Raw genomic sequence first — 13,190 nt, 5'->3', positions numbered from 1 at the left:
TTACAAAAACTAGACAAGCCATTTACAAGACAAACTTTGCCTCTCTACAAAGGAAAAAGGACACTAAACTATCTAAACTGCTACATGCCACAAGCAGCCACAACAGTAGTTCCCTTAACCCACCCAGCAATATTGTTAATCTTTCCAGCTATACTCTTAGCCCAGCAGAAGAGTCTGTCCTATCTCGGGGCCTCTCCTTTTGTCCCTCCAGACCCATGAATATGATACAGTTCTGCGGTGACCTAGAATCCTACTTTCGACGTCTCCGACTCAAAGAATATTTCCAACATACCTCTGAACAGCATACTAACCCACAGAATCCTCCCTACCAGCACTACAAAAAAAAGGATTCTGCATGGACTCCTCCGGACGGTCGAAACAACAGACTGGATTTCTACATAGATTGCTTCCGTCGACGTGCAAAGGCTGAAATTGTGGAAAAGCAACATCACTTGCCACATAACCTCAGCCATGCTGAACACAACGCCATCTACAGCCTCAGAAACAACCCTGACATCATAATCAAAAAGGCTGACAAAGGAGGTGCTGTCGTCATCATGAATAAATTGGAATATGACCAGGAGGCTGCTAGACAGCTCTCTAACACCACATTCTACAGGCCATTATCCTCTGATCCCACTGAGGATTACCTAAAGAAACTACACCATCTGCTAAAAAAACTCCCTGACAAAGCACAGGAACAAATCCGTACAGACACATGCCTAGAACCCCGACCAGGGGTATTCTATTTGCTACCCAAGATCCATAAACCTGGATATCCTGGACGCCCCATCATCTCAGGCATTGGCACCCTAACATCAGGCTTGTCTGGTTATGTAGACTCTGTCCTAAGACCCTACGCTACCAGCACTCCCAGCTATCTTCGAGACACCACTGACTTCCTGAGGAAACTACAATCCATCGGTGATCTTCCAGAAAACACCATCCTGGCCACTATGGACGTAGAAGCCCTCTACACCAATATTCCACACAAAGATGGACTACAAGCTATCAGGAACAGTATCCCTGATAATGTCACAGCTAACCTGGTGGCTGAACTTTGTGATTTTGTCCTCACCCACAACTATTTCACATTTGGGGACAATATATACCTTCAAGTCAGCGGCACTGCTATGGGTACCCGCATGGCCCCACAATATGCCAACATTTTTATGGCTGACTTAGAACAACGCTTCCTTAGCTCTCGTCCCCTAACGCCCCTACTCTACTTGCGCTACATTGATGACATCTTCATCATCTGGACCCATGGAAAAGAAGCCCTTGAGGAATTTCACCATGATTTCAATAATTTCCATCCCACCATCAACCTCAGCCTAGATCAATCCACACAAGCGGTCCATTTCCTGGACACTACTGTGCTAATAAGCGATGGTCACATCAATACCACCCTATACCGGAAACCTACTGACCGCTACACTTACCTACATGCCTCCAGCTTCCATCCAGGACACACCACACGATCCATTGTCTACAGCCAAGCTCTAAGATATAACCGCATTTGCTCCAATCCCTCGGATAGAGACAAGCACCTACAAGATCTCTATCAAGCATTCTTAAAACTACAATACCCACCTGCTGAAGTGAAAAAACAGATTGACAGAGCCAGACGAGTACCCAGAAGTCACCTCCTACAAGACAGGCCCAACAAAGAAAATAACAGAACACCACTAGCTGTCACCTTCAGCCCCCAACTAAAACCTCTCCAGCGCATCATCAGAGATCTACAACCTATCCTGAAAGATGATCCTTTACTCTCACAGATCTTGGGAGACAGACCTGTCCTCGCTTACAGACAACCCCCCAACCTAAAGCAAATACTCACCAGCAACCACACATCACTGAACAAAACCACTAACCCAGGAACCTATCCTTGTAACAAACCCCGATGCCAACTCTGTCCACATATCTATTCAAGTGACATCATCATAGGACCTAATCACATCAGCCATACCATCAGGGGCTCGTTCACCTGCACATCTACCAATGTGATCTATGCCATCATGTGCCAGCAATGCCCCTCTGCCATGTACGTTGGCCAAACCGGACAGTCTCTACGCAAAAGAATTAATGGACACAAATCTGACATCAGGAATCAAAATACTCAAAAACCAGTGGGAGAACACTTTAACCTGTCTGGTCATTCAGTGACAGACCTGCGGGTGGCTATATTACAACAGAAAAACTTCAAAAACAGACTCCAAAGAGAGACTACAGAGCTAGAATTGATATGCAAACTAGACACAATCAACTCCGGTTTGAATAAGGACTGGGAATGGCTGAGCCATTACAAACGTTGACTATCTCCCCTTGTAAGTACTCTCACACTTCTTATCACACTGTCTGTACTCGGCTAGCTTGATTATCACTTCAAAAGTGTTTTTTTTTTTTTTTTTTTTTTTCCTCTTAATTAATTGGCCTCTCAGAGTTGGTAAGACAACTCCCACCTGTTTATGCTCTCTGTATGTGTGTATATATATCTCCTCATTATATGTTCCATTCTATATGCATCCGAAGAAGTGGGCTGTAGTCCACGAAAGCTTATGCTCTAATAAATTTGTTAGTCTCTAAGGTGCCACAAGTACTCCTGTTCTTCTTTATGTGTGGGTTTGTAGATATCCATTTTCTAGTCTGGGGAAAGTTTTGCTCTTTCCTTTGTCAGTAAGAGTAACCTGTGGTAGTTGTACTGGTGTGATTCCACTGTATAAATGTAGAGAAGGGAGTAGGATTTCTAACAGGGAATAAGCACTCTCCTCTGTGGGACAGAGCTTAGCTTTTGCAAAAGAGTTTAGTGGCAGGAATGGGCCTGGAGGATCAGCAGCTCTGCATACCCTGTAGCCTTCTCTTTCCCCATAGAGAGTGGGAACCATGGGTAGGAGTATGAGACTAATGTTCCAGTTTGATACCTTGAATTGTCTCTGGAGTAACACTGCTCCTGCTCTGGCACAAATGGCTAAAGTAGGGATTCCTCTCCTCATCCTCTGAAGGTCACCTGCACTGTGTAGTTATTTGGACTTCACACCCACTTTGAAAATTCCCAGTGCAAGTAAATTCCCAGCAGCTTTAAAATACATTGTGTTTCTAAAACTTCTTCAAAATTTTGCCCAATATATAAAAAATAAACTTTTTTAAATTCACGTAAGAGAGGCATCATTTTATAAAAAAGGTTTAAGTGGTTTGTTTGGATTGTTTGTTTAAAGGTTGAAGATGCTGTATTCCAGGACTTCTGTGAAGAAATTGGGGTAGACAATATTCGTGTATTTGAGCAAGAACGTGTGAAACTGCAGGAAGAAACTGACAGAAAAAGGTGTTTTTTCAAACAAATGAAAACTGCTGTATGCATTATCAAAACAAGTACACCGGTAATTTAGTAATTGCGATCCTTCCGACAGTAACTATGCCAAGGCCCAAGAGTTACTGCAAGGTGTCAGATTTTCTCCATCATAACATATCTAGCAATCCTAACAATATGGTAATGTGTTTATTACTGGGAGTTAGCTTAGGTATAGTGTCTGTCTGGGGCTACTACACCAACTGCAATACTAGTCCACAGTGGTGTTTCACAACAAACTGGTTAGATAAGAATATATTAATAATACTGTACATTTGACATTATTACAGTACTACATATACAATATAGCAATAAGCAAGAATAATAGCCTAAAAACTGCCCAGATAAATGGCTTTATCATTACATTTGTGAAAACATTAACACTATTAATCAAGGTGTAGTGGAGGCCAGTCTGCCTCACTACACGAGGTCACACATTTCAAAGGAGAACCAAATGTAAGGATGTAATGTTTCTATATAGGAAGCACCCGATGACGAAATTAGAACTTCAAACAAGATATTTTCAAATTGGTAACATCAACAATAGGGATTTCATTCACATACTTAGGTGACAAAGGACAAGTTTCTTTCTCAAAGAGGAGAGTCAGAAGCACTGGAGACTGGTGTCCTGTTCCAGGATTGGATATGAAGTCTTCCCTTTGTTATCTTATAGACTAAAAACTTGAAATAAAGATTACTGTTCATTTTTGTATCATCTCCTCAGTCAAGCAGACAGTGATTCATGGACCTTAGAGTTGTTAACAGCAAATCATCCTTGCCTGTATTCCAGTACAGATTCCCAGTAACAGAGTCCAATTCCTTTTCTGCACCCAGGTTATCTATTGAGTCGGACATTCTGATATGTTGTCATCTAGGAACTTAGAGGACAAAACACTTCCCTTGCATGTGGTTGAGATTCAAATACTTGTACAGGTTCATAGTTGAACAGGATGTTAAACTTTAGAGTAGCGGACATGCTCCATTTTAAATCCTTGTTTTAGATCTCTGAGAATTGGGGGTTCAGAGGAGAGTGGTTTTAAACAGCTAATAACAGAAGAGTAAAAGGAGAAGCTTTCTATATTGGTCATGAGTACGTACCTTGTACTGAGAAGCGAGAAGAATTAAACTTTGTGTCACTTCTGTTTCTGAAGGGACAAAATATTTGTGGAAGTAGTCATCAGTATACTCTGGACTAGTGTGGGTTTTTTGTTACTATTTTCAGTATATCTGCAAGATACTTCATTTGCGGATTGCATACTTATTTTGCAATGGTCATCCTGTGTCTAAATTATCCTGTTAAATTTAGTATGCTTTTTGCATTTATATTCAGTTATTCTGAAGTAAAAATTAATGGGGTACATTTGCTTTGCAGTCTTTTTTTATGAACACTTTTAAATCAGTGCTACTGATTTCTAAGTGTTGGCCAAAAATAACGTTATTACATTATGTTTGGCCAGACTGGAGTTTGAAAACCAGAAGACACGACTGAGCATTCAGCTTGAATACAGTCGTGGCCAGCTACAAAAGTTAGTGAACAAGATCCACATGTTGAAGGAGACAATTCGTAAGGATGAGGCTGAGATTGTCAGGCTAAAGAAGGTAACTGTTACATTACAATGTTCTATTGCAGGAGAGAAGGAAAATATAGAGAATCATAATTTTAAATGAACCTGATGTTTATTTATAAATGTTCAGAATATTCAGTTGTATACATTTTAACTTGAAACAAATATGTTAAAATAACATGATATGTGAACTGGAAAAAGTCAGAAAATATTAAGAGCAACCTTTACTCTGCTTCTATATGTGCATTACAGGAATGTTTTTAATGACATGAACATGCAACATGAATGCATCAATGACTATAGATAAACATGCAGTTAAAATATTAATAGCACATGGTTGAGGTTCTTTAGCAAGTTTGACTAGTGACAGCTAAACTAACAAGCATTTATATCATGCTTTTCATCTTCAAAATACTTTACACATAGTAAATATAGTCAGCTTAAAATAATTTCAACATAACTGAGCATACAGAATGGCCTCATATTTTTGTATGAAGTAATTTTTAAAGTTGACTGTACATATGGATACTTTCTTTGTAGCTGGCTTTTCTTAAAATTCACTTTTTAATAATGGTGAGCATATGCAGTAATAAAAAGTTGCACATTCATACGCAATTAGCATTATTTTATCCCTTTATATTGATAAAATGTTTATCCACGTGAAGCAGTGAATAGGAGAGTGATGTTGCAGTGTGTTAAATAAAAGATATATATTACTTAGATGTTTATACCACATAAACCTGCTCCATCGTGAGAATGATGCCAGCTACATCTCTATTTTCCACATCTCTCCATTAAAATAAATCAAATCATCATTAAAATATAGCGGAAAGGGTATATTTCTGGAGATGGGGAAAATAATTTTAGCATCAAAATAAAATTTCTTTGAAGAGTTGAAAGCATATATTCTTCTTTTGTGATTAAAATCCTTTTACTTAAAACCTGATTGCATGGGCTGTGAGTAAATAGGAGTTTTTGTGTGAGGTGTGAGAAGGATGGAATCCTCTCTCCAATGCTGAGGGAACTTTGGAAGAGGATTACAATAGCCCATGGACTATAATATAGTCCACAGCATCTGTGCCCCCGCACTCTGTTTTTAGTGGTTTTGAATAGTGGACCCATATAGTCACGAAGCTGCTGGCCATGCCCCCACCTGCACAACACCCCAGTGTCTCCTGTGGATAGGATTGTCTGTGCAGGCTTTCCATGAATGCCTTCTTCCCAGTGCCTTTTAGGCTTCATCCACTCTTACCGAAATCAAAGGCAAAATTCCTATTTACTTCCATATTGTAGGATCAGGGCCTTTGTAATCATAGAGAATGGGATGCTGTTTTAATTTTATCAAAGCAAAGAAAAAGTATCTGAAAGTTCTTTGTGCGTGTGTTGGTGTGGATCTTGCTATATATTCTTTTTGCTAGCAGTGGGGCCACTCATGCATCCTTAGCCTCTTCATGCTCCCATACAAGGACATAAAGGTGTAGCAGCTGTGACCCTCCCTCAGTTCCCTCCTACTGCCTGTGCAGCAGTATGAAACCTAATGTCTGTCTGGCTTGCTGGTGCTTTAATATTGGCTATTCTCATCCAAACTTCATAAATCTTGTGAAGATTCTTTAGAACAGCCTTCATTCTCCTTATTTTAACGTATTGGAACAGAATAAAACCCAAGCTGATTGATTTTCTCTGACGCAAGCTCCCCCTCTACAGACTGCCTTGTACAAGGACATGAAGGTGGTAGACTTAAAATCCACAGGCCTCATGCCTCACTTATCTTATGACATGGATTCCATTTGCATATGGGCACATCAGGCACCTGATCTGGTTTGGCAAATCCCTCATCCCAAGCAGGTGGACTGCACCTCATTCTCCTTTTGGATCCAGGAGTCAAGTGACACACAAGACTGAACTTCCATCTCCTGGAGCAGTCAATGAAGGTGGCATCAGAATCCCGTGGGTTCGAGGACCCTATGCCAGTGAAGCCTGCACCGTCCAGTGCACCACTGACCAGGTGGATGATGCCTAAGAACTCAGCAGAGAATTCTGGGTTGAGCAAAGAGCCAACACAGCATCCATGGCACTGGATTCACCTAGACCTTCAGATCACGCCTCAGACATTGAAACGGCACCGTCTGGAGAATGGGACAGAAGCTCATGGAAATGCTCAGTATGTAGCTCTATGTAGAGAGACACGGTAAGACATTGGGGAAAAAAACCCTTCCTCCCCAAGCCTCACCCATCACTTAAGATGAGTGAAAAAAATAAGAGTGACACCATTGGTACCAGGCTGGATACCAAAGCGCCCCTACATATGTACTGGCACTGGAGGAACAACTGCAACCTATGCCAGATCCATACTTGGCACTGGAGACATCCCTTGGTACCAGCACAAGCCTGATACTGCTGACGTCTTACCCATTGGTGGCATCTATGGAGGAGATACAGCCATCTGTCCTCTATGATTGAGCAGAGAACTGTCCCACATAAGATCCATCAGCGGATCTAAAGACTTAGCCTCTACCACATCAGGATTGGCACTGGGATAGCCCCAATAACCTGCCAGCCACCATATGTTTACAGGATGCTGCCCTGACCGTTCTGGAAATACTGAGGCCTATCATTCCAGGTGTCGAGAAACCACTTGCCTCTAATGAAAAAAGGAAAAGATCCTCCTCCCCAGTGATATCACTGACTCCAATAATACCCAAGTTCCAGGAAGAGTGGGACCCAGAGGTATTAATGCAGCAGCAGCAGTCTTCCTCCACACCCTTGTCCCACAGAGGACCTGTCTCTGTCAACTCCAGATGAAACAGTCATTCCAGCACCGATGCTGATCCCAGATGATTTTAGGGCATTTCAGGAGCTCCTGATACAGATCACAGTCACCTTAAAGATCAAGAAATCTAAAAAATTATTTGCTATCCATCCCTGGGACCGGCCAGAATATCTCTTCCTATAAATGAGAGATCTTTAGATTCAGAAAGAGCGCTGTGGTAAATGCCAGTCACCTACTGACGATGAAATGCATAGAAAAATGATATCTAGTACAGAAGGAATTGAGTATTTCTACTTGCACCTCAACCCCAGTTCCTTAGTAGTCCTGGCTGTCCACGCTCACCAGGAACCCAATAAAAGAAAAGGATCCCAAAAGACTTAACCTGTTTGGATGAAAGTCCTCCTGTGCTTCATTCAAGCTGAAAGTGTCAAATTTTGCCAGGTTGTCCTAACTAAGTACAATTTCTTAATATGGGATGTCATTCAGCAGACCCTCCTTCCCTCCTCTACTCTCCCCGCCCCCCAGAAGAGAGAATAGCTTAATGACCTTGTTACAGAGGGCCAGCTGGTAACAGAGTCAGCTTTTCAGGCTGCATTGGATGTGGCAGATACCACAGGCTGGTCCATGGCCACCTCTGTTATCCTGTAAATAGCATTCTGGCTTTAGGCATTCGTCATGACGTGCAAGCTATAACTGAGGATTTACCATTTGAAGGATCAGAATTATTTAGTGAGAAAACAGCACCCTGTACTCGCTAAAGGACTCCAAAGGAGATGTGGAGGTCCCCAGGAATCTGTATACCTCCAGTGTACCATCGTCAATCACAACACCAGGATAGGCAACAAACATTTCCATATCCCAATCAGTCTAAAAATCTATAAAAGTACAGGAGAGGGTGATAACTCTCCTCGATACCAGTCACGCACAGCGCTGCATTCATGCGTTGCCAAACTTGATAGTTTGGTTGAAAGCTGCACCGACACCAATCAACTGAGCAATCTCTTGAGCACCAGCCTCACCTCATCCCACCAGGCATGGTTGGACATCACCACTAACAAATGGGTGCTAGATGTTGCCACGTGCCTATACCATCCAATTCTTCTCCCTACCCTCTTCCTGTCTTCTTCCTCATCCCTCTTCAGAGACCCTTCTCATGAGAGCCTTTCACAGACAGAATTGTCCTTGTAACTCTGGCTAGTAGCAAAAGAGGAGTTGCCTCAGGAATACAGGGGAAGAAAGTCTATTCTCTGTATTTTCCTATTCCAAAAAGGACCAAAAAACCTTTTTCTTATCTTACACCTGAGGAGGCTCAACAGATACATATGCTGTCTCAGATTCAGGATGGTAATGCTTGCGTGCATCACTTTGAGGTTAAGACTGATTTATGACTTTCAACTTGCAATATCCATACTTCCCTATTGCCATCTCCCTGGCTCATAGAAAGTCCTTCAGATTTATAGAGGGACCCAAGCATTATCTATACAGAGTCCTACCCTATGGTCTGTCCATGGCAATGAGTGTATTCACAGATTGCCTGGCAGTGGTAGTGAGATATCTAAGGAAATAGGGACTTCATGTCTAGCCATACCTAGATGATAGGCTGATCAGGGTCAGGTCCCAGGATGGAGACCAAGACAGCCCTATATTGAATCCTCTCCTTGCTCTCCTAATTAAAGCTCCTAGTGAATTATGAAAAATAGTCTCTCACACTTTCGAGGTGCATAGAATTTATACTCCGCTCATGGTCAGAGTGAGCATACCTGCCAGAAGACAGATGTAGAGCCATTCAGTAACTTGTGCATGATAACTCACACATGCCTGGGACCAGTAGGACACATGTAGGTGTGTCCCTACGTGATGCTGCTTGCCAGATTCCTTCTGTGCCCATTACAGTGGGGTACTGCCCAGCTAAGCATCATTTGAGCACATTGGTTATGGTACCACCCCATATCTTGTGAGCACTTACCTGGTGGCTGGATGTCTCGCATGTGATACTAGAGGTGTCCTTCTTGACCACCTCCCTGACATAGACAAATATATAGATGTGTTTAACCTTTATCCATTTATTATTATTTTATACAATTATTATAGATGTGTTGTAACTTTTATACATTTTAATTTCTTTAAATTTTCATTTGCTATACACAATGACATAATAAGACATAATGTGGTTTCAATCTGTACAAAACTATTGGATGATAGTTTATTGGCCTTTACGATGTATTAGGATAATCCTTTGAGATTAAGACTATATATGCTCTCAGTAAAATTATTTTGGGTGTATGTTTAAGAAAGTACACCTCTACCCTGATAGAACGCGACCCGATATAACATGGATTCGAATATAACACAGTAAAGCAGTGCTCCGGGGGGGCGGTGCTGCGCACTCCGGCGGATCAAAACAAGTTCGATATAATGCGGTTTCACCTATAACGCGATAAGATTTTTTGGCTTCCGAGGACAGCGTTATATTGGGGTAGAGGTGTACCATGAATAGCTCATTGGATATATAGGAATCTATGTAGTTGGGTATTTTCAAGTGCAATAGTTTCACAGCATGAATAGCTTTATAAAGAAACTGACAGCTAGTTTGTTTTACCAATGTAATATGGTATAAAGATTTTAAACCTTGATTCCCTCTTGCTATATAATGGCATATTAGGCTTTTAAAATAAAATATAACATTAAAAATATGGAATTATTTTTATGCAGGCTGAGGAAGAATGTCTACTAATGGTGAATGAAATAATGGAGGAACAACAGCATCTTAAGGATAAATTAATAACTCTCAAAACTGAGGTGACAAAAGCCCAAAATGAAGTTGAGGAATCAAGGAAGAAATTATTAACCCTTAATAGGTAACTACTAACTGTACTTAGGTATAATAATTAGTTTAGTAATTTCATAAGAGGTCAGCACTTTAGAAGCTTGAACCTTTTGTGGGAAGTCAGCTGTCATATTGGATCAGACCTGAGGTCAGTGTAGTCCAGTGATCCAGTCTCCAGCAGTGGCCAGCATGCTACAAAGGAAGGTGTAAGAACCCGTAGTGGGTAAATGTGGGATAATATGCCCACCCCCGATTAGGTCTCATGCTGGTCTCTTATAGTTAGAAATAGTTAAACCTTGAATTTTTGATTAACATTTTAGGGTGATTTTTCTGTGTGCACAGTGCTACACTCAGTGCCTGTCAGGTATTGCATATCTTGAGGGAAATACTAATTTTAGACCGCTTTCTTGTCCTGCTTCTGCTGCTAAATCCTCTTCTGTGGGAACGGTTCCTCCTTTAGTTTAGTCTAGTCTATCTTGTCTTCCCCAATCCTGCTTAATCTGTGTGCATATATTCTCTTTTAGCACCTCCAACTGAATCAATATATGGTCATTATTAGCCATATATTGATTATCAGCCATTGTTCAATCCAGTGACTCATTGCCCTTTTTGGGGATAAACATGTGTGTTAGCTAAGAAAATTTGTGAAATATTTCTCACAGTATACTTTATTCATAAAAAAGTTATAAGAATTCATAAGTTTGATACTCATCTAACAGAATGTATTGTATAACAATAATTATGATAAATAGTTTTTAACTGCCAACTATTAGGATTATTATTCTATTTAGCCACTTATATTTTTACAGTAAATTGATTAGGTGACTTTGAATTGTATTTCAAGTAGAATAAATGCTAGGAGAAGATACTATGTCTGTTCGTGGTTTGAAGGGAAGAAATCTTCATGAGCAGAAGTATGGGCTGGTAGGATAGAGAGTATAGTTGATGTAGTAAGTGTGTTAAATTATGAAAGCTTGAAACTGTTGAACTGTGATGATATATCAAGACTGTTATTTTCCACCCCTCTGGTATTGGTAAAAGAATCCATGTTTGAAAAATGACTTTACTGGTCTGCTTAACTTTAATTCCTTCTTGGTGCTAATGCATTATATAGTACTTCAGATCATTACTAGGACCAAGTACTTACCTTTTAATGGATAATGTAGACTACAGTAGAAAAATCTTTCTTGTTTCTATTAGTGCTTGCCTGATAGTTACATAATTTTAATAATGCCAGTGTTTAACAGATTCATACCTTTGTATGGTTGCAGGGAAATGGGTAAGTTACAAAAGGAAGCTATATCTATTGAAACCTCTCTGGAACAGAAAAGATTAGAGAGACATAATATGCTTCTTGAATGCAAGGTCCAAGACTTGAGAATTTCTCTCTTATTGGGATCACTGGATGAAATCAGTGAAGTAGAGGTACTATAGAAAATACTTATGAAAGATGTACTATAGCAGAAAACATATATTGCTGAAGTAAAATGTTTTTTCCTAATGGCTGACTGCCCTGGTTATATAATAATGTAAAATAATAATATAGGCACTGGCCAAATCCATCTTTATGCAGCCAGTAGAAGGGGGCTATCGCAACATTTTTACACCCACCCACATTGGCAACATCTTATTGAAAATGTATAAAAACTTCATAATACAAAGGCATTGCCACTAGCAACATTGCAAATAAACATTTAAGAGGATGCATAAAGACAAAACTATTACTGCAAAAAATGTAAAACCCAGATTAGATAGGATGAAATTCAGATTTGGATGATTTTCTATTGAGGACTCCTCCTTAGATGATATTCTGACATTTCCCCCCCCATCCTAAATATGAATATTATCTAAATCTGAGCCTCCTTCCTCCAACAGCTATAGAAATAAGTTAAATAAATTAGAGACGGAATATACTCTTAGGAATACTTATGACAGTTTCAAGTCCTCCCTCCTGACTTTCACAGCAGGCAGGGCCATTCGGAGGTTTTTGGGAGTCTAGAGCAAAATCTGAAACTTGGGGCCCTCTGCCGTTCCAAAAAAAATTACCACTGAGGGGAGGCTGGGTCAGGGGATTGGAGGGCAAGCTTATCCTGCAGTGGCAGCTCCCTGCTCTCTGTTTTTGAGAGGGCTTTCAAACCAAGTGATGGTGAGACTCCATGCCAGTTTGCAAAGCTACTTGGTTTCCTTCCCCCCCCCCCCCCCAGCAAACTGTCCCTCTCCCTTGCCAGGTGGCCCTGTCAGCAGGATTGCCTCCGCTCCCACCCCACCCCACCCCCGACTGCTGTGAAGAGTAAAAACTCTTTGCCTTTATCCTTTGTCTTAGTGGGAAAAGAGTGAGAGGGAGAAAGGAAGTTTGCAAGGAAGTTCCCTGAATCCAGTCTTGGGAAAGCTCCTCTGGGTGAGGATAGGCAGCAATGGATGGGAGAGGAGGAAGGAAGAACAAGGGGACGGGGCATTCAGTGGAGAGAAAGGGGATTGGAGGGTACTCCTGGAGTGTCTAGATCGGCAGAAAGGAGATGGCATAGGGTGAGAGGGGGCTGTGGCTGTCATGGAGTAGGAACAAGGTGGAGAACTTGGAGGGGAAGTAGGAATGTGTCACTGATGTGTGGAATATGGGAGGGAAAGTGGTTCTGGGGTACTGACACTGAGGAGGATGGAAGCAGCATGTGAGAGACTGGG

General features: G+C 41.1%; 1 protein-coding gene across 1 annotated transcript in view; it reads left to right on the top strand.

Moving 5' to 3' along the window:
- Nucleotides 1-13,190, top strand: part of SMC1B (structural maintenance of chromosomes 1B) — a 65,276-nt gene that overhangs the window by 31,044 nt on the left and 21,042 nt on the right. The window contains exons 15-18 of the mRNA XM_054038198.1: nucleotides 3,219-3,325; nucleotides 4,807-4,948; nucleotides 10,397-10,542; nucleotides 11,783-11,936. Coding sequence (XP_053894173.1) covers nucleotides 3,219-3,325; nucleotides 4,807-4,948; nucleotides 10,397-10,542; nucleotides 11,783-11,936 — 549 coding nt within the window. The remainder of the gene's footprint in view (nucleotides 1-3,218; nucleotides 3,326-4,806; nucleotides 4,949-10,396; nucleotides 10,543-11,782; nucleotides 11,937-13,190) is intronic.

Source organism: Malaclemys terrapin, chromosome 1 (genome assembly GCF_027887155.1).
Source record: "Malaclemys terrapin pileata isolate rMalTer1 chromosome 1, rMalTer1.hap1, whole genome shotgun sequence".
Taxonomy (NCBI): Eukaryota; Metazoa; Chordata; order Testudines; family Emydidae; genus Malaclemys; species Malaclemys terrapin.
The sequence above is the reverse complement of the archived record's forward strand: the minus strand, read 5'-3'. Positions and strand labels throughout refer to the sequence as shown.